General features: G+C 65.6%; 6 protein-coding genes across 6 annotated transcripts; 3 read left to right on the top strand and 3 right to left on the bottom strand.

Annotated features, from left to right (window-relative positions):
- Positions 1-32: 32 nt before the first annotated feature.
- Positions 33-7,004, bottom strand: PFL1_00370 (uncharacterized protein; the record flags this gene model as incomplete). Its single annotated transcript, XM_007877866.1, has 4 exons — positions 33-65; positions 180-411; positions 525-6,386; positions 6,532-7,004. The coding sequence occupies 4 exons, from the start codon at positions 7,002-7,004 to the stop codon at positions 33-35; spliced, it is 6,600 nt and encodes a 2,199-aa protein (XP_007876057.1).
- A 1,177-nt stretch (positions 7,005-8,181) lies between these two features.
- PFL1_00371 (uncharacterized protein) lies at positions 8,182-9,662 on the bottom strand (the record flags this gene model as incomplete). Its single annotated transcript, XM_007877867.1, has 2 exons — positions 8,182-9,336; positions 9,447-9,662. The coding sequence occupies 2 exons, from the start codon at positions 9,660-9,662 to the stop codon at positions 8,182-8,184; spliced, it is 1,371 nt and encodes a 456-aa protein (XP_007876058.1).
- A 2,359-nt stretch (positions 9,663-12,021) lies between these two features.
- Positions 12,022-14,117, top strand: PFL1_00372 (uncharacterized protein; the record flags this gene model as incomplete). Its single annotated transcript, XM_007877868.1, has 3 exons — positions 12,022-12,414; positions 12,533-13,312; positions 13,434-14,117. 3 exons carry the CDS (start codon positions 12,022-12,024, stop codon positions 14,115-14,117), a joined length of 1,857 nt encoding a protein of 618 aa, XP_007876059.1.
- Positions 14,118-14,583: 466 nt separating this feature from the next.
- Positions 14,584-15,504, top strand: PFL1_00373 (uncharacterized protein; the record flags this gene model as incomplete). Its single annotated transcript, XM_007877869.1, has 3 exons — positions 14,584-15,150; positions 15,282-15,327; positions 15,419-15,504. 3 exons carry the CDS (start codon positions 14,584-14,586, stop codon positions 15,502-15,504), a joined length of 699 nt encoding a protein of 232 aa, XP_007876060.1.
- Positions 15,505-16,321: 817 nt separating this feature from the next.
- On the top strand, positions 16,322-17,302 carry PFL1_00374 (uncharacterized protein; the record flags this gene model as incomplete). The annotated part of the gene is made up of 1 exon (XM_007877870.1): positions 16,322-17,302. One exon carries the CDS (start codon positions 16,322-16,324, stop codon positions 17,300-17,302), a length of 981 nt encoding a protein of 326 aa, XP_007876061.1.
- Positions 17,303-17,967: 665 nt separating this feature from the next.
- PFL1_00375 (uncharacterized protein) lies at positions 17,968-19,955 on the bottom strand (the record flags this gene model as incomplete). The annotated part of the gene is made up of 2 exons (XM_007877871.1): positions 17,968-19,336; positions 19,432-19,955. The coding sequence occupies 2 exons, from the start codon at positions 19,953-19,955 to the stop codon at positions 17,968-17,970; spliced, it is 1,893 nt and encodes a 630-aa protein (XP_007876062.1).
- Positions 19,956-20,408: the final 453 nt, after the last annotated feature.

A 20,408-nucleotide genomic window follows, 5' to 3' on the forward strand; every position in this document is an offset into this window, starting at 1 on the left:
TCCCTCGTCACTCGACGCCGCACATCCGGCGACTAGAACGTCTGCCAGCCGCCGGCGTCCATGGCCTGAATGGGCGAGTCCAGACGGGGGAGCATCGGCAGAGCATCAGCAATCTATACCCCAGGCCTCGCCTTCCCCATCGTGCGATCCGCATCGGCCTCGACTGTCGCCACACTCACCGCCTCGATCTTGCGCGCCACAATGTTGGCGATGCCGTGGCCGAGGACCTGCTTGCGCAGCTCGTCGTAGCGCTGCAGGTGCAGCTTCTGCGGCCGGCCCTTGCGCAGCCCAATGTCAATCTCGCCGTGCGAGTCGAGGTAGGGCGAGTAGTTGTACGTGCCGTTGCCCTGGTAGAGGAGCATGATGACGTTCGACTTGACCTTGAAGTAGACGCCGATCGCGCCTCCGCAGCTGCCAGCACGACGAAGGGAGAGCGGGGTGCGTGCAGAGGAGGTAGAGTTCTCAAGTTAGTACCGCGTCCTCGACTTGGGATCAGCTCGGGCCGCGAAACCAAGGCCACTCACACGTCGGTATGGTAGTTGCACTCGCCGCGCTCCTCGTTGTCCTCCTGCTGGCAGCAGAAGCTCTGGTAGCAGAGGATCTCGCCGCACAGCAGGCACAGCGCGGGTTCGGCGGGCACCTTTTTGCAGTTCTTGCAGATCCGCTTTTGCGTGTCCTGCAGCAGCACCGCCAGGTCGGTCGGCAGCTTGGCCAGCTCGTAGATGTGCGGGTGCTCGAGCAGCAGCGTCGGGTGCGCCTCGGCGGCGTGGAGGTGCGACGACGAAAAGGCCTGCAGCCCAGAGGCGCGGCCGCTGGCGCCCGATGCGCCGCTGCTGCCACCGTCAGCTGCGAGCGAGGAGCTGCCGAACAGGCTGTTGCCCAGGGGCGCCGGCTGGATAGGCAGGGGCCGGAAGAGGGACGCCAGGGGAGCGTAGGCGTGCTTGATCCAGCCTTCCACCAGGCCAGCGATCGGCGTCTGCTTCTCGGACTTGACCGGCAGCGCCACCGAGGGCGGCGGGATCTTGAGCAGCGCCAGCAGCCTCCGGTACTCGCCCGGGCTGCCCTCGGCCGGCTGGACAAAAGGCGAGGCGTCCTCGGCGCTCGCCTTGGTCGTGAGACCGACGACCCTGTGCAGGATGGCGGCACGGCGCAGGAAGGGCAGCGTGTACGAGCAGACCATCTTGGCCAGCGTGTCGTCGTCGAGATTGTCGAAGCCGAGCGTGATGTTGCCGCGCGCGTAGCCGACGAACCCGATGATGTTGGCCACGGTCCAGCGGATGTCTGGGAAGATGCGGCGGGCCTCTGCGATATCGTCGGAGCTGACGCTGGCCGTCTTGAGTCCGACAAAGGCGCGACCGCCCTGGCCGACGCCCGAGGCGCCGTAGGCCTGCGGCCAGATCGACGGCTGGGCCAGGCCAAAGACGGTCTGGATCAGGCAGACGTAGTACATCAGCGCGGTGCACTGCTGCAGGCTCTGCGGCGTCGCGACGGCCGTCTCGACGAGGATGGTGAGCGGGTCGCGCAGCAGCAGCGGCGAGCGCACCGACTCGTCGCCGCCCCAGTGCGGCAGGAGCCGCTTGAGCAGGCCGCGGCGGATGACGCTGGGGCCCTCGGCGCCGGCGTGGTACATGAGCGCCAGCGAGCGGAGGCAGTGTACAAGCGACTGGAGCAGGCTCAGCGTCGACTCGCTCATCGAGTCGGCCACCGTCTGCTGCTCGAGCGGCACGCTGACCTCGTTGGCGCTCGTCGAGGGAGACACGCCGCGCTGCCCGACCTCGAGCATGGCAATCGTGTAGGCCACCAGCTCCTCGGGCATGTACATCTTGCGGCTCTGCGGCGCGAGGATGGTGCGCTGCTGGTAGCGCTCGCGCAGGCCCTTGGACGCGTGCGAGAGCGGCTTGAGCACCTCGACCAGGCGGTAGAGCATGTGCATCGTCGACAGGTCGACGCCGTTGCTCGCCTCGGCGCGCATGTGCATGGCGCCCATCGAGTGCTCGACGTAAAAGGGGAGGAAGGCACCGCTGCCATGGTCAGTCTCCTGGTAGTAGTCGGCCGCCGGACTCTGGGACGAGTGCTTGAGGATGTCGATGTTGATCTTGCGGATCCAGTCCTGGAGCGGCGTCTCGTCGGCCTCGATGGGGAAGAGCTGCTGGAAGCGGGCTGCGGCGCCCGACGCCGTCGGCAGGGCGTCTGCCACGGGCAGGATGACGTTGCCCAGGCTCTTGCAGAGCGGGCAGACGTACTCGGACCGCGACAGGTCCTCCGGGTGGTTGCGCGCGATCTGGGCGGCGTGGCGCTGCTCGACGCTGCGGCAGTAGGTCTCGAAGCAGTGGGTGTGCATCCGATGCCCGCAGGTGGACGCGTTGAAGCCGAAGCGGTGGTCCTCGCGCGGGAAGCAGCCGTAGGCCGGCGACGTCCTCGAGTTGGCGCCACCGCCAGAGCCTCCGCCTCCGACGCTGCCGCCGGCGGCCCGGTTCGAGACCGTGCTGCCCATCACCCGGCGGCCCTCGGGTCCGCTACGGTCGAGCGTGACGGGCGTCTCAAAGGCCTGCTGAAGGCATGCGGCGTCCTGCTTGGGCGTCGTGCGCATCGCGCGGCTCGGCTGGATGTGGCCGAGGATGCCGAAGGCCTTGTCGAGGCCGAGGTTCTCCTGGCACAGGATGCAGCTGCCCCACGACTTTTTGGCCGCTTTGCCCTCGGACGCCTCCCCGCCCGACGTGCCTGCCTTTGCGCCGTCACCATCGCCGTCGTCCTCGTCGTCATCCTCGTCCTCGAACTGGTCGAGCAGGCTCTTTTGCTGGGCCGAAAACTTCTGCATGATGGCGGCCTGGCGCGCCTTGGCGGCCGACTTGCGCGCATCTTCAGCAGACATCTTGGCGCCGTCGCCGGCACGCTTGGAGGCGGCAGTCCGTCCAGTGGCGGCCCAGTGCTGCGAGATGGGTGCGAGGGCCGTGGGCGAGGCGGCCGCAGCCTGCTCGAGGCACCATGCGATCTTGGCCTTGAACGGCTTGAACTTGTCCTCCACCTCGACTCGGCACAGCAGCTCCACGAGGTTGCCGTACGACGTGTCGACCGGCGTCGGTGGCTGCGTCTGCTTGTCGCTCCGGACGATGGGTGCCAGCATCACCTTGTCGGCAAAGTCGGCGCCCGCCTCGGTCAGGCCAACCATGACGAGCTGCAGCGCGGCGTCGACCAGCATGTCGGGGGCGTACTCGTAGTGGAGGTGGGTGTTGTCGATGGCAAAGAAGAGGATGCGGGCCAGGCTGCCAGACAGCAGCGACGATTTGAGAGAGGCGAAGAGGCCGCGGTCGAGGCCGTCGAGCTGGCACGGCGGCACGGTCGGCGGCAGGTCCTCGTCCTTGACCTTGGCCGCCGCCGCCGGGTCGGTGCGGGCGAGACGCTTCTTCTGGCGCGCCCGCAGCACCTCTTCTGCCTTTTCGCGCTGGTTGCGCGAGTAGTGGAAGAAGAAGGGCTGCACCTCGTCGTAGCACTCATCCTTGAGCTCAAAGATGCCAAGGTCGTTGGTGCCGTCGGGGGCGCGGAAGTTGGAGACCTGGCCCAGCACGCGCTCAAACGACGGGTGGTCGCACAGCTTCTCGCTCATGTTCTTGGTGATGTCGCTGTAGGTGCCCTGGCTGAGCGCCATGAAGTGGACCAGCTCGCGCCGCACCAGCCGCTCCGTCGGCCACGAGGCGATGGCGGCCAGCTCGGAGAAGCACGTGATGAGCAGGAAGAGGAGCTCCTCGGCGATAAAGACCGCCTGGGTGGTGTCGTAGACGGCGTGGCTGGTGACGTCCTTGCCGCTGAACCAGTCGATCAGGTCGAAGCGGCCCAGCATCGACGCCAGCATCCGCTCCGGGTCGATGGCGGCCATGCCGGCCTGGATCAGGAAGAGGTCCTGGTCGTACATGAGCGCGCGCATCGAGTTGTCGCGGAAGTGGTGCGCCTGGGATCGGATCGTGTAGCCGTTGCGGACCCACATGTTGCAGCGGATCTGCGACAGCTTGACGCATACGCGCAGCGGGAAGTCGAGCACGATCAGCAGACCCGTCTCGTCGACCTCGGGCTGGAAAAGGTCGATCAGCTTGGCAGCGCCGGTCTCGGTGCGGATGAGGCCAGCGTCGACGGTGGCGACCTGCTTGAGCATCTCGGCGAGCAGCCAGTGCATCGGATGGTGGAAACTGACCGGCTGCCGGTCGACGGCGAACTCGACGATCTGGTGGCTCTCCGACGGGTCCCGGTACGAGGCGGCGTGGAACTTGATCGGCGGGTGGTTCTCCGGATCGTTCTGGTGGAGCGTGTAGCACGACATCAGGATCGCCTTGGCCGTCTGCGCGTAGGCCGCCTTGAGCTGCTGCGGGCGGGCGAACGCGAACGCCTCGCCGTACGCCTTGGTCGTCTTGGCCAGGTGCGAGCTGACGTGGAAGACGGGGATCCAGATCTCGCTCTCGAACTCGACGTGCGCCGATACGGCCCGCCTCGCCGGGTTGATGGCATGGAAGAGCGAGAGGACGGGCAAGAAGTACTTGAGGTGGCTCTCGGGGTCCTTTGCGATCTGCCTCTGCACGCTCTCCGAGCCGAGCAGATAGCGCACATCGTAGAAGATGTGGTAGCACCGCGACTGGCGCAGAAGCATCAGGTGCGGGCTGATCTGGCCGCGCGGAGGGGGCGGCGGGGGCAGGATCAGCTGCGAGTTGGCCACCGTCATCTGGCCCGTGAAGATGGCCTGGAGGATGACAAAGAGCTTGTGGAGGAAGTGCTCCTCGGCGACGAGCATCGCGCCGATCGAGGGCACGCTAAAGAGCTGGACGGTGAGGAAGCAGATGGAGTGCTCCGGCTCGCGGTCTCGAAGGATGAACGTCTCGAGCACTTTGGCATAGGCATGGGCGAAGCGGCGGGCGACCTCCTTCTTGATCTCGCGGCGGGCAATGAGCGAGATGAAGAAGCCCTTCATCTCGATCCTGGCCGACTTCCACATCTTGGGGTCCATCATCAGCAGCGCCTCGTAGCGGGTGAGGTCCGAGGGGTCGAAGAAGTCCTGTCGCATGGAGCCGGCAGAGATGGGGCGGAAGGGCGTCCAGCTTTCCAGCAGCACCTTGGCAACCAACTGCTTGAGCAGCGCGGCGTTTGGCCGGAAGCCGTCGGGCTCAGAATCGCCGGCCATGGCGGGCACGTAGACCGACGACTTGGAGATGTCGACGAGGAAGTCGAGCATGACGTGCGCCACCTCCTCGACCAGCACATCGTAGGCGGGTCGGATCGAGACGGCCAGGTCGATCGAACCCAGGATCATGCCGCGGTTGTGCAGCCTGCGCAGGTCGGTCGAGATCTCGATGATGTCCCTGCCGTGCTTGTCGACCCGCTCGGCGACGCCACGCGCCTCGACCTCGGGCATGCCCGTGGCGTCGGTGACGGTATCGATGACCTGGCTGAAGCTGTGCTTCTCGTCGTTCCAGAGCAGCAGCGCGTACTGTCGCTTGATGGGTTCGGCCTCGGCCCCCGAGGTCGCGCGCGAGTCGTACGACGAGAGCCGCGGCCGCGAGCTCGAGCCGGCACCAGACATCCCCGCTCCGGCGTCTGCCGCATCATCCGCAGCGCCGCCACGGCTGGTGTCGGACGACGCCCGCCTCCGCGCCTTGCCCTTGGTGCGCGAGGTGCGAGCGCCCAGAGAAGTGGTGGAGGCCGAACGCGTCGGATTGCCGCCGACAGAGCCCGGCCCCTCCTGGCCGCTGAAGTAGTCGTCATCGTCATCGTCGTCATCGTCGTTGTTGACATCGTAGTCGTCATCGAGGCCGTCGGCCTGGCTCATTTCCTCGTCGCTCTCGTCGCGCTCGGCCGATCGCCCGGCGTTTCCGGCGCTCGAGGTTGCAGCGGCCTCTGCAGACGAGCTGCGTGGCGACGGCTCGAGCGTGGGCTGCCTCTTGAGCGTCTCGAGGACATCGGGACCCGAGGCGATCGACATCTCTTCAGGGGCGTGCTCGAGCACCGACAGCATGAAGTCGAGGCAGGAGCTGACCGTATCGTAGAGAGGGGTGCGGAGGTCTTCCGCCATCAGCCCTAGGTCGTGCTCGATCTCCTGCATGCCCGACGACTCCGGTTCTTCCGCCGGCTCGACCGAAGCAGAGGTCGAGGTGGTGCCAGAACGGGAGGCGTCGCCGCTGCCAGCTTCGATCTGCATGTGCTCTCCGCTATCCCCGGCCGCCTCCGCTTGCGTCGAGTGATAACGGCAACCGATCTCGCGGGTCCACGCCTCGTGATCGCCGCAGTCGCAGCAACCGCCGCTCGCGCTCGAAATGGAGAAGACAATGTCGTGGCCCTCCTTGGCGTGGATCGAGGCCTGGAAACACGGAGCGCACTGCACGCAAGTGTCGTCGAGGCCGCAGTCGCTGTGGTAGCCAAGCGGACAGTCGAGGAGCCGTGCAGCGAAGAGGAATAGGAGCTCAGGGCATCAGCAGTCTGATTCGATCTCCCTCGACATCGTGCGGCACGGCGCATCAAGGCGGGGAGGGCGGAGCAGCGGCGTACACTCACCGACACCGGTAGATGGCTTCGCCGGCCTGGAAGAGGTGGCCGCAGGCCATCCCTCGCCTCTCCTCGCCGTACTCGGGCCCTAGCAGGTCCGGGTCTTCGAGCTCGTCTGGGACGCCATCGATGGGGCCAAAGGGCGAGGAGCCGCGCTGCACCTGCTTTCCCTTGAGCTTGGCCTTTGCCAGCTGCCTGGTCTCCTCGGCCTGGGTGGTGGCGAGAGAGTAGTCGTGCCTGGCGATGGCATCGAGGACGGAGCTGCTGGTGCGGTGATGCCACTGAGGCAGGAGGTGGGCCTTTGTGGGGAGCTCCTCGAGCAGGCGAGCATACAGTCCTCGTCGAAGGCTGTTCTTCTTGGCTGGCGTGAGGATGTAGCTGCCCGAGTCGAGGGCGTTGGGCGTCAGGCCAAACTCGCGAAGCACGGCCGCGATCCGATCCCGGTCGTAGAGTGTGGCTCTGGAGCCGCTGCTGGACGACATGGCGGGCGAATCCCGATCGTGGCCGGGGCCGGTGCGAGATGGCAGCGAGGGAGGCGGCGCCGGTCGGATGGTAGAGAGGTGCGGCAGCTACAGACGGTCCACGGCCGAGCTGAGCAGGTGGCAGCTTGGCTCGGACCGGCGCGTCGGTGGTTGTTTGCGATCGTGCGCTGTCGAGGCGGCCCGTTGAATGCGGTCAAGGCCAGGGTAGCCGTTGGTTGTCAGTCGGGAGCTGCGCCGGCCTGCTTGATCTGGGCGCTGGGCGGTGTGAGCGATGAGATGTGCGGCGCAATAGCAAACGCGAATGCAAGGCGACCGAGCAGCTGCTAGAGGGGGCGGCGTCGGAAAGAAGCAGGAGCTGGACCGCAAAGAGAGTGACCGACGAGGGCTGGCGAGGTCGACGAAAAGCGTGGTGAGGCGGGCGTGGTGCAGGCACGGTGTGCGTGCGGAGAGAAGTGGCGGCCCTGATCGACTCGCTGAGTTGAGTCGGGTCGAGCGTCGTGGCGATGGTGGTGGCGGTGGTGGTGGCGGCGGTGGTGGTGGTGGTGGTGGTGCTGGTGGTGCTGGTGTTGGTCTGGGTCGATGCCGGGGCCGAGGCCGATGCCGAGAAAGTCGAAAGGGCTGGCTGGGCTGGCTGGGCTGGGCTGGGCTGGGTGAGGCTGGGTGGGGTGGGTCTTTGGCTGACTTGGCTGGCGCAAGCGCTGGCAGTGGCGGTGGCTGCAGCTCTGCACCGCCCTCGCCGGAGTCTGCTGGCTGACTGGCTGGCCCTGGCCCTAGCCTCGTCGCTGGCCGCGGGCTATGAGGGTCGACCTGCCCTTCGGCTGCGATGGCAAAAAAGGCAGGCAGGTGGAGGGGCCAGCAGGCTACGCTGCTTCGGCCCCCGCTAGGCCTGGCCTGGCCTGGCCTCGCTTCCCCTCCCGACGCCAGCAACCGCACCCCACCACCACCTCTCCTCTGCTCGCTGGCCATTAACTCCTCGTCGTCGACGGCACTCGGCGCCTCGATCGCGTTCAGAGCATTATCGCATCTGTCTCTCCGTCATTATTCGTCGTCGACGTCAAGGTACCGTATGTATGTACCCCTTGTTCTCGTTACAATCATCACCGCCGGCCGCCGTGGAAGCGTCCATGGCGGCCGCGACGTAGACGGACACCTCGCTCGTCGAGGCGACCCCGTGTTTCTAGGCCTCGACGACGCTGCACGAGCCGGCCTGCGTCCTTTGCGCCAGCCGCGCCGCTCGCTGCTTGCGCACCGCTGCCGCCCGCCCGCTCTCCCACAGCGTCTTGCCGCCCCACGCCACCCTGGCGCGCCCCTCCTTCCACCAGCACGCCAGCAGGTACGCCGTCACCGCCAGCCAGTAGCCCACGTACATAAACACGCTGCCATACGTCGCCGTATTGTTCCAGCCGACGAGCGAGTTGAGGATGCCCCACCCGGCACCCGCCCCCGTCTTGACCTCCGGGTTGCCGTAGTTGAAGTGCCAGATGTACCCATCGCTCTGGTAGCTGCCCGGGCCCGATCCACTCTCGGCCGCCGCGTCACCCACCAGCTGGATGTAGCGGTAGAACTGAAGGTAGTAGACCGACCTCGACGCCATGCCAGCGGCGATGAGCAGCAGCAGGCACGTCGAGCCCAGCAGAAAGGCGCGCACGCCCAGCACGCTGTTGGACCGGAAAATGACGAAGCCCACCAGCAGCCCGACGGCCAGGCCCAGGATGGCGGGAAAGGGGATCGAGCTGGCCGGCAGCGAGAGCGAGACACCCCCGATGAACACGAAGCCCTCGAGGCCCTCTCGCAGCACCGTGACAAAGGGGATGGTGAAGAGCGCCAGAGTGCCCCGCGTCATGCGCTCGCGAAGCCGGCCGTACCACGACGTCGCGGCAGGCTTGCCGGCGACGGCGGCAGAGTCCATCGGGTCCGCCTTGAGGTCGCTCGCCGGCGTCTTGGTGGCATCGCCCTGCTCGATCGAGCTCGAGCTCGAGCCCAGCTGCGGCACGGTGGTGATGGCATCGTGGTGCTGGTCGTCGTCGCTGCTGCCGGAAGTCGACGCCTTCTCACGCAGGTCCTGCTGCTGCTGGCCGCCGCTCTTGGCCTGGATCGTCTCGGCGGCAAAGGCATTGGCGAGCTTCTTGCGCCACTTTTGCTTGCTCTGGTTGGCGCGCAGGATGGCGAGCGCCATGGGCGTGATGAGCAGGACGGCGACCAAGTTGAAGATGCCCTCCCACAGCTCCTCGGCCCGCCCGTAGAGGTCGTTGGTCTGCGTGTAGAAGATGGCCAGGAACGCCGAGCCGATGATGACGGCGACCAGCAGCCCGCAGGCGGCGCCGAGCAGGACCTGTCGAGGGGCAAGAAGAGCGACAGAGATGATGGAAGATCGAGGGCACAGACGATTGGATGGTCAGCGGTGGCCTCGGTGCCAGCCTGGCAGACCTGGCTCGAACTCACAATCTTCCTCAGCCGCTTGATGAGCTTCTTCTTCTTTTCGTCGTCCTTTTCATCGATGCTGTTGGCCGGCGACGACGACCCGGTGACGGGCTTGTCGCCCTCGACGAGGTTCTCGAGCATACCGGTGAGGATGCCCATGACGAGGGAGGCCTCGAGCGCCTCCCTCGCCGCGATAAAGAAGATGACAGGCGCAAAGACCTTGTTGCCCTGCGCCATCTTGCTGGTTGGTCTCGGGCGAGAGGGGGGATGGGTCGACGGAGAGGGAAGACGAGGACGAGAGGGGGTGGAAGGAGAAGCGTGGGGGGAGGGGTGAGAACAGGAGACTTGCGCCGGCGTAGATAAGAAGATCCGGGTCAAGAGGGGAAGACTGGCGGCGGGGCAGGAAGGAAAGGGAGGAGGAGAAGAAGATGGAAGAGGAGGAAGGAGGTGGGCAGGAGAAGACGAAGTGCAGCAGCAGCAGCGCCTGCGCGCTCGCCTAGATCTGCGACGGTCCGGTGCTCTCTGGTCGTCGATGCACAGGAGACGAATCGAGCAATCTGATAAGCCCGGACCAGGCGGCGGTACGGTACGAGGCTCTTGGAACCTGATCTCGATCTCCTCCTCCTCCTGCCCCTGCCGCTGCTGCGACGACTCGGGTCAACTCGGAAGGCTCAAGGGCGCCCGACCGGCCAACGGCTGCGACGATTCGACGAGGCGTCCACAAGGGCCGAGGACTCTGCATTCACCCTTTGCCCTCCACGAGCGGCAGTTGCTTCGCCGATGAGGCTACGGGTAGCGTAGTCGAAGCATGCATTCGCACGTCGTCACGGTCATCAGAGTTGCGATGGAAAGCGCAAGGGCGGTCGCGAGCCGCCGCCGTCGCCTCCGGAGGACGAACGACAGAAGGATGCGGTTGGTCGCAACGAGGGCGAAGGTCTTCCCCCTCCCTCCCCGCTCAAACAGCTGGTTTGTCTTGGCAGCAGCTGACCTCTGTCCTGCGATTCGTCGAGCCTGCACGCGACAAAGGAGAGCACGGGTGACATGGCCGGCCAGCCGAGGGGCCACGAGCTGAAGGGGGCGGGCGGGCGAAAGAGAGGGCGAGCGAGGCCAATTGAAAGCGCGCAGATCGCGGCCATAGTTAGTTCTTTCGGGGCGTCGCTTGTCTCTGCGTGCAAGCCGGCGTCGTAGAGGAGCTGGAATGGGCGACCAGAAGTAGCAGAGGATGAGAAGACCCTAAGGCAGTTGGTCCAGAGGCGACGACAAGCAGAGGGAGCGACGACGAACGACGAAAGACCGACGACGGTGGGCGACACGCGCACACGTAACTAGGTACGTACGCACAGCAGCGGGCGACCATCTGCGAACCGGCGGAGTGCCAAAGCCGAGAGGGCCATGGCAAACTTTGCCTGCGGGTCGCTGCATCTTATCTGATCCAGCCGAGCCGAGGGCACGCGGCTAGTCTAGTCTGGCTCATCAGATAAAGAACTCGACAGCTGGCGGGCGGGCAGGCAGCCAGCCAGGCTGTCCGCCGGTCAGTCGGTCGGTCGAGCGGGCGGACGGGCGGGCGGCCTCGACCCGCGGTACCATGCATGCAAGCAGGCAAGCCAGCAGCAGCAGCAGCAGCAGCAGCAGCAGGTTGCACAGTCACCCCACCCACGCCGTTCCACCCTACTGTACATATGTGACTAGTTACCTCTTCTGCCTGGCAGGCCCGGCCCAGCTGATTTTTTTTTCGCTCGTGGGAAGACGGAGGATGCCCTCGTCGCAGCCATCCACCGGTCCGCGCCCGCCTCAACCCTCGTCGCCTTGATTGCTTGCATCCCCTTTGCTTGCACTTTCTTCTCCTGCCCGTTTTGCGTCCCGCTCCGCTTGCCCTTCATGGCTTGGCGCATGCGAGCGAGTACGCGACGGACCATGACAACCACCGGCCCGTCCTCCGGCCATCGTCGGGCGTACCGGCATTCTGCGCCGTGGCTTCACCGCCGCCCTGCGCTGCTGCGCTCTTCCTCTCCTGGGCCGAGTCAGGACGCTGCAGGTGAAGGCTTGCCTCTCCTCGATCGATCTTCGCGGATGCCCGGGGTGGGCCCGCGGTGGGGGCGTACCTATCAGATTACACGGATCAGCGTCCGATAACGGCACCGTGGCGCCTTTGATGCACCTCGTCTGCTCGATCCTTCTTGGCTTCTTCTCCCCGCTGCTGCTGCTGCGGAACCATTGGAGCGGGACGGATCGGAAGCAGGGCGAGCAGGCGGGCGGACGAGCGACGACGAGGCAGAAGGCAGGAAGAAACGAGGCCTTCCCCCCCCCCCCCCCCGCCGGCGGAAAGCTCTCACTTACCATCCCCTTCCCCAGAGCGCAGCAGAGAAGGGCACTCCCCTCCCCCTCATCTCATACGACCACGCAGACGACGAAACGACCAGGAGGCAGCGTCTTCTTTCCGCCCCTCGTGTCTTCCCTTCCCTCCCCTTCGCGCACACCCCTATCTCATCTCATCTGATAAGAAGACGATCCTCCCCTCGCGCCTGGCCCTTCCTCTGCGCGCCCACCTCGCTGCTCCATCCGCACCGACACACCGACATAGACGCACACATCCGGCATGCTGCTATCAAGAAGTGGCCTCGTGGCCGCCTCGTCGCTCCTCTGGACGACGCTGGCCAGCGCAGCGACCGTCGAGCACGATTGGTCCATCTCGTGGCTGCACGACCACAACCCCGACGGCCTCCTCTCACGAAGCGTCATCGGCGTCAACGGGCAGTGGCCGCCGCCCATCCTCAACGTCAATGCCTCGGACGTGCTGCGCGTCACGGCGCGCAACAACCTCCAGACCGGGGTGGGCGCCTCGCTCCACTCGCATGGCATGTTCTTCAACAACACAAATTACTACGACGGAGCCGTCGGCATCACCCAGTGTCCCATCGGGCCGGGGGCCGAGATGACCTACGAGATCCTCAACTCGGCCAGGGCCAGTGAGGGGCGCCGGAGGCAATACGTGAGTGCTCGCAGGCGTCGATGGCGATGATGTCCGAGTGCCCCTGTACTGACCCTCACACCCTTCTACCATGGCTTCATTCCCTCGCATCCCCCCCTGTTGCGACCCAACCCACCAGGGGACCTTCTGGATCCACGCGCACAACAACGACCAGTACACCGACGGCCTCAAGGCGCCTCTCATTATCCACCCGGACCGGCCCGAGGAGAAGCGGTACTCGTACGACGACGACTACACCGTCATCCTCTCGGACTGGTACCACCGCAACTACACCGACCTGGTCAAGGACGAGTTCATGAATAAGAAGAATCCGACGGGCGCCGAGCCGGTGCCCAAGTCGGGCCTGATGTACTTTGCCCACACGTCCAACAAGACGAGCGAGGCCACCTACCTCGATGGCTTCAACGACAAGGCCACGCTGCCCTTTGAGGCCGGCAAGACGTACCGCCTGCGTGTCATTAACATGTCGGCGCTTGCCGCCTTCTACTTCTACCTGGGCGGCCACGACATGCAGATCATCGAGGTCGAAGGCGTCGACGTCGAGCCGTACCCGGTCGACATGCTGACGCTCTCGGTGGCCCAGCGCTTCTCGGTCCTGGTCAAGGCGCGCAGCGACGCGACGCCCCAGAACTGGAAGATCCACGCCGACATGGACGCCGACATGTTTGACGTCGTGCCCGACGACCTCCAGCTCAACGTCACCTCGACCCTGTCCTACTCTGGCGCCGCGCCGGGCGCGTTTGGAGAGGACAAGGTGCTCGACGAGTACGCCTACTTTGACGACACCCTCCTCGTCCCCGCCGAGGCCGAGTCGATGGGCGCCCCGGACCTCGAGCACGAGTTCGACGTCGTGTTCGACACGTATGCCGACGGCGAGAACTACGCAGCGATGAACAAGGTGAGGTTCGCCGCTCGATCGTGCAGAGTCGCTGGGTCTCTGCTCCCGCGTCCGTGCTGCGGTAGCTGACGCCTCCTCCCCCGCCGCACTCTCCCCGGCGCACTCTCCCCGCCTCCCGCAGATCTCGTTCGTCTTCCCCAAGACGCCGTCGATGCTGACGGCCATGTCGATGCCGGAGACGGATCCGGCCATCATCTACGGGCCCAACAGCAACGCCGTCGTGCTGCCGCACCTCAGCACGGTTCGCGTGACAATTGTCAACCAGGATGCGGGCAAGCACCCGTTCCACCTGCACGGCCACCACTTCCAGGTGGTGCACAAGTCGCAGGACATTACCTCGGCCGATCCGGCCATCAACCCGCCGTTCAACGCGAGCCAGGTCAACCCGATGCGCCGCGACACGATCATGGTGCCCCCCGGCGGCAGCGCGACGCTGCAGTTTGTCGCCGACAACCCGGGCGCGTGGTTCTTCCACTGCCACATTGACCCGCACCTCGTCTCTGGCCTCGCCTCAGTCTTTATCGAGGCTCCGGACGTGATGCAGCAGCGGCTGCAGCTGCCCGGCGGCACGATTGAGCGGTGCCAGGCCGCCGGACTGCCCACGGGCGGCAACGCGGCGGGCATCCGCTCCACGACCGACTTTTCGGGCCTCCAGAAGGGACCCAAGGAGCTCGAGACGGGGTGGACGCCGAGGGCCGTGGGCGCGTTTACGGGGTGCATCATCACTGCGCTCGTGGGCCTGGCGAGCGTCGTCATCTACGGGTGGAACGACGAACAGGAAGACGAGGACGAGGACGATAGGTGAACGGCAGACGGCCGACGGCGCTGCTGCCGCGCTACGTTTTACGATAGACTGCCACGGTTTGGAGGCGACCTAATGAATCGAAACGACTGAAAGCCAGAGGCATAACCGGTAGAGATGCGCGCGAGAGAGGGGGAGCTAAGGAGAAGAGGGTGGGTCGCGTGCGATGGCCTGCTCAGCAGATGACCGTTGGTCGCAAGGTGAGGTGTCGAGGAATAAGAATGGCGTGCGTCGCCCGTCGCAGATTGTGTGGAGGTCGCTCTGCGCCCTCGCCCTCGTCGCACGGACCGGCTCAAAGGGTTGGAATCCCCGCCGTCACCCGTCGTCGTCGCTCTTTGCACTTCCACCGACACCACCACCACCATCACCATCGCCGCTCGACAATCCCGCTCGGGATCGCACGTCGACACCTCGACCCCTCTGCTTTCACCTCTCTTGCCCTCTCAGACATCCCCGCCACCGCATCGCCATGGCCTTGCCGCCCTCGCTCCAGGCGCTCTCGATCGGCCCGCTCGAGGCGCCCAACACGCTCGAGCTGTTTGTCGACTACCTGTGCCCCTTTTCCGCAAAGCAGCTCCACGGCGTCGAGCAGCACCTGCTTCCGCTCGTGTGGGGTGAGTCGAGCCCGTACGCCGGCAAGGTGCGCATCGTCGTGCGCCCCTACCCGCAGCCGTGGCACTCTTCGTCGACGCTGCTGCACGAGTCGGCGCTCGCCGTGGCCAAGATCGCCATCACCGACCCAAAGGTCACGGCCGACCCTAGCCGCAACGCCTTTTGGCTCTACTCGGTCGAGCTGATGAAGAACCAGGAAAAGTACTTTGACGGCCCGGCGCGCGGAAAGAGCCCCGACCAGATCCGAGGCGAGCTGGCCACGCTGGCCATTGACACCGTCGGCGAGGGCCCCAAGCGACGCAAGCAGGCTGCAGTCCACCGCGACCTCGAGGGCGTGCCGCTCGGCCAGTCGGTCAAGAACCTCATCCGCGTCGAAAAGGAGGGCAACGCCGGCAACGCCGTCGTCCCGGACCTCAAGTACTGCGTGAGTGGCGGCCGGTGCAGCGGCCGGAGGTGCTTCAGAGTCGACGTCCGCTGACCATCTTGCTCGTCTTGTCGCTCGCCAATTGCTTGCGTCTCTGGGCCGATGCTGGTGGCATTCTCGACGTACCACAGGTCAAGCTGGGACGCCAGAACGGCATCCACGTCACGCCCACCTGCCGTGAGTCTGCGCCGACGTTGAGGCCCACTGCTGCGATTGGCACCGCTGACCGCCTTGGCCTTGTTTCCGTGTATCGCCGCCGCCCTCTCAGTCTGGAACGGCCTGGTCGAAGGCAGCATCTCGTCGTCGTTTGGCGCCGACGAGTGGAAGGAGTTCCTGTCGAAGCAGGTCGTCTGAGGGGCTCGGCTGGCCAGTTGAACAGCAGTGAGGGTGGCGGCGGAGGAACCGCCCGATGGCAGAGCCTAGACAGCTGCTTATCACGTTCTGCAATGGAAACGATGCACGATGGATCCATCGGGCGGCGGTGTGACTGCCAAAGCGATGGCCTGGTACATACGGCGGCGCTCATCTCTCGGCCCGTGGTTGCCGACGGTGCATCGCGTCGAGGTGGAAGGGGGCTGCCCGGACCGCGCGGTGAAGCGGCCTGCCTGCCCTACTCTGGATGCGTGCTGCGTGCTGCCGCTTCGAATCATTAAGTCCGAACATGCCCTCGGAAATGGGCCGGGAGATGGCGTCCGAAGAAAGCGACGGGCCGGAACACCATATGGTGACGCTGAGTCGCCGAGTGCGCTCAAGTGCAACCAAGGCCAGGTAGGCATGCCGGCACGCATTCCGGCCTTGGAGGTGCAAAGGCAGAGACGGGCGACGTAACGTGGCCTGACGGCTGAAAGCCAAGAAGAAGAAGCGGGCCGGGGAGAGGAATTTTTAAGACTCGATTTTCGTCGGCCCTTTTTTTGGCGGCGTGGCTGGCTGCTGCCGGCCTGACTGAGGCTTTGCATCACTCTGCGCGCACAGCCCACGCGCTGCAGCACGACCCCGACCCGACCCTGCCTGCCCGCCTGCCCGCCTAGCGGCTGCCTAGGGTTCTTCCCTTGGCTTCCATGCCGTCCCCACCGCCCATTCTTCCCCCCTCCCCCCTCCTCTCTAGTTCTTCTTGCGTTGCGACCACCATCATCGCCGCCATTGTCGTACAGCGCAACCCGGCTCGCCCATCATGTCGGCTTCGTCTTCGACGGCCAACCTGGCCGCACCATCCCAGCAGCAAGAGCAGCAGCAGCGACATGCGCACCTCGACGCGAGCAACAGCACCGCCGCCGGCGACGCCTCGACCTCGTCGCCCTCGAACCTCTCGACCCGCGAGCATCGGCGCAACGCCAGCGCGCTCTCTTCGGCCTCGGCCACACCGGCGGGCAGCCGCCCCTCATCGCCCACGTTCCAGGAGATTGCCCAAAAGGCCGTCATCAGCGCCGTCAAGCAGGTCGACGAGTCCAAGCTGGATCCGCACCCAGACTCGGACCCGGACGACGACGACGACGAGCACGAGCGCGAACGGCGTCGGCTGGCGCAGGTCTGGGCCGGTGCCGCACCCACGACGCCCTACCGCCACCTCTTCGTCTCGTGGCCGCACCAGGCCATCAAGAAGACGTTTACCATTGGTGTATCCGCCGAGGACCCCAACCCGCCCATCTTTGACATGCCCCAGCGCGAGGTGACGGAGCGCAGCGCCGCCAGCTGCGTGCTCGTCACCAAGCACTCGCCCATCAACGCCACGGTGCACATCATCAAGGGCGTTCGCGACCGCGGCGACAAGAACCTCGGCAAGCCCGTCACGGTGTCGGCCAAGAGCGTGCTGGGCAACGTCGTCCTCAAGGTGCCCGAGTACCACGGCAGCCGGCCGCTGCACCTGCGCGCAAAGACGACAAAGGGCGACCTCACCGTCTTCCTGCCCGCCAGCTTTGCGGGTCTCTTGACCTGGAAGAGCGAGTCGGGCACCCTCAAGCTCTCCCAGGCCATCCAGGCACGGTACAAGCGTCTCGACGACCGCGCGCACAAGCACCGCGGTACCGCCAAAATCATCCCCAGCGTCGCATCGGGCAACCGCGGCGATGCGTGTGAACTCATCAACAAGAGCGGCACCATCACCATCATGGAGGCCGGCGAGGAAAAGAAGCACGAGGGCTGCTCTGTCATGTAGGCCCCGCCTCGCCCCGCCTCGCCGTCCTTGCCGCTCTTCTCAACCTCGGTCCAACCACAAACACCACATTTCGCACGTCAGCGTCTCGATCCTGTCTCGTCGTCACCGTCACCGACCCTCAGCAGCATCATGTTTCCCTCTTTGGCTCCATCTCGTCTCATCTTATCTCAATTTGCGGCCTCCTCGATCCATGCGGGCGCGGGCCTAGCGCTTCCCTCCTCGTCTTCCCATTTCGGCATCTCCGGTCAACGCCATGCCACGCCACTCCGCGCCGCGCCGCGCCACGCCTAGCCCCGCTCAGCTCCAGCTCAGTCAGTCAATTTCCGTCTCCAGCATCTCGCACACCTGCACCTCGAAGCTCCATGTCTGTATAGCACCCCCCCGCCTCTCTCTCTCTCTGTCTCTCTCTCTCTCTCTCTCGTCTCTCTCCCTCTCACTCTTCCTCTCGCGCGCGCTCACACACATGTTCTCGAATGGACTCTTCGTACTGGTATGCCTCCCTCCGCCTCGCCATCATCAAGTCAGGGCGAGGCGAGAGGGGCAGGAAAAATCGTGCGTCGTGATCAATCCGCTGATGGAGGTATATGCGTAAGTCGACGAGGAGAAAAAGCGGCGGTCGGAAAAGCTCGAGGAGGTGAGGGGAGGGGAGGGAGGATGCGTCGATGCTACTGCGGCGCTGAGCCCTGCCATGCCGGCTTGGCGCGCCGCGGCTTGGACGCAGTCGGCGTGCCGTTGCCCACCCTCCTCTCGCCGTCGATCCTCCCTTCTCTCCGCAGATGCTCGACGAGCGGGTGCCGCGCAACGGCAGACGCCGACGATGGCGGCGAAGACGTGATCGACGACCCGGCGCTGCTCTCGCCCTCCTCCTCGGACAGCCGCGACGACGCATGCACACTGCCTCCTCCTCCTCCGCCGCCGCCGCCGCCGCCGCCGCTGACCACGAGGTCCGGTATCGCATACGCCCGCATCGCGCCGCCAGCCGGCTCAAGATCCGCCGGCGTGAGGTCCACGAGCGTGTAGCTGCTGTCAGGTGCCGATGTCGCCGACGTTGCGCCCGTAGCCGCCAAGCCTCGACCCGCCTTGCCCTTGCCCTTGAGGCCGCCGCCGAACGGCACCGAGCCGAGCTCATCGAGCGGAATACTGGACGGGTTGAGGTGCGCCGGCGTCGAAGTCCAGTAGTCGTGGTGACTCGTCGCCGTCGTGGTCGCGGCCATTGGCGTGGACGCGGCGAACTCGTCGCTGCTGCTACCGTTCCAAAAGGGCAGCGACGAAGGCGTCGTGGGAGAGACGCCATCGCCGTCGTCGGAAATCGACGATGCGTAGCCCATCTCTGATGCAGGCACCGTCACTGTCGTCGACGACACCGCCAGCGCGCCCTTGCAGAGATCCTTGAACGACTTGGCCCGCGCCCGCAGGCTGCCTCCGACATCGGCCCCCGTCGCCTTGCTGCCGGTCATCGGGAGCGCCGAAAGCTGCGCCGAAGGAGAACGGTGGTGCGACGACGACGACGAAGAGGATCCCGACTGACCCCGTCCCTTTCGCCGGCGGGTCGATGCTTCGACCATCCGCCCCAGCCTCGCCTTGGCCACCTTCTGGTCGTTGATGTTGGCATAGCTGTATCCAATCCCGAGCCCAAGCGGGAGGGCAAAGTAGTGCAGGTCCGGGTTGGCGGCCGTCCCTCGGTCTTCCTCGTCCGAGGCGTCATCCGGCTCGCTCTGGTGGATCGAGCGGGCACTGCTGCGTCGCGAGATGACGGGAGGCGTCGTGATGAGAACCTCTTCGTCCTCGACCGAGGCAGCTGCGGTCGATTCGCCAGGGTGAGCCCGAGCCGAGGTCGACGCCGGCCTCGGAGTGCTGCCGCGATAGCCCTGCCCGGAGTTGCGCGACCGCCGCCGCCGGGAAGGCGCTGCGGAGGCGCGCCAGCGGGAGTAGAGCTCCTGGAGCATGATGGTCAGGACGCCCATGGCGACGATGCAGATGATGATGAGCCAGATCAAGAGGCGAGAGCTCGAATTGGGGATCAGCGGCGGGTGGCTGAAGGTCGAGGTGGGAGGCCAAGAGGATGAAGAGGGCGGTTCAGCGCGACGCACGATCGGGCCAAGACGTGGCGGCAAGCGCTCGCTGCTCACCTGATCATCGATCGCCTCGACACTAGCCTGGCCAAAGCCGCCTTTGACCCCTCTACGAACGAGGCCGACTCCTTCTTCCGTGCCACCACGTAGCCCGCTTCCACATGCATCCCGGTCCATTCGCTGTCCTCGTCGCCGACTGGTCCCTCGGCCTTGGAGAGGAGGGCGCGGTCGCCGTTCCCGGCCACGAGGTCATCGCTTTGCTCCGTCACCGCCTGGACAATGTCCGAGACGGTCCGCGATATCTTTTGCAGGTCGGCACCTCTGTCGTGGTTGAGGCGGCCGAGGTCCTGCGCCACCAGCTTGGCGATGGCGTCGGCTGAGATGCCAGTCCCCGGGCTGGGCCGTTGGGCTTCCAGGAGAGGGTCGGGCAATCTGCCGGAAGACGACGGGTCTCTTTTCCTCAGCCAAAAGGAGTCATCGAGCAGTGAAGCTTCCGCCGCGGATCGATCTGTCCCCAAGGCCTGCCTATGGCCAGACGCTGGCGCCGGTGGATCTGATGAGGGATAGATTGATGGGTCCATGTCCGGAACGCCGCGGCGGATCGATGCAGAGGGGCGAAGCAAGACAGGGAGGCACGAAAATGCGGTAGGTTACGATGACGCAGAGGGTGGTACGATGGCGACAGAACGAGGCCTATCGGTGCCTGGGTCGGTTCGCGCTCGGGTGCGGGGTGGCAAGCAGTCCTTCGAGGCGGGTGCAGTGCAACGGCATGACCTTCAAGGTCTTTTGGCGGCGGCGGACGTGTAGGCAATGAAGTCGATATCGGATAGGAGACAGCTGCGTGCGATGCTCGTGGCGATCCGTTGGAAGGTGCGATGCCGTTTGCAATGGAGCCAGGTGGAGTCGAGGAACGTGGAACCGAGCAGGAGGCGAAGTGTGTGCTGACGGATGAGGGTGGGCGTGCCGGTGTCCAAGTGGCCTGGAAAGGCAGGGCGGCAGAGCGGTGCCTCCCGGAGCTGTCCTTGAAGGGGCTA

This window comes from Pseudozyma flocculosa (genome assembly GCF_000417875.1).
Source record: "Pseudozyma flocculosa PF-1 unplaced genomic scaffold scaffold00001, whole genome shotgun sequence".
Classification (NCBI taxonomy): Eukaryota; Fungi; Basidiomycota; class Ustilaginomycetes; order Ustilaginales; family Ustilaginaceae; genus Pseudozyma; species Pseudozyma flocculosa.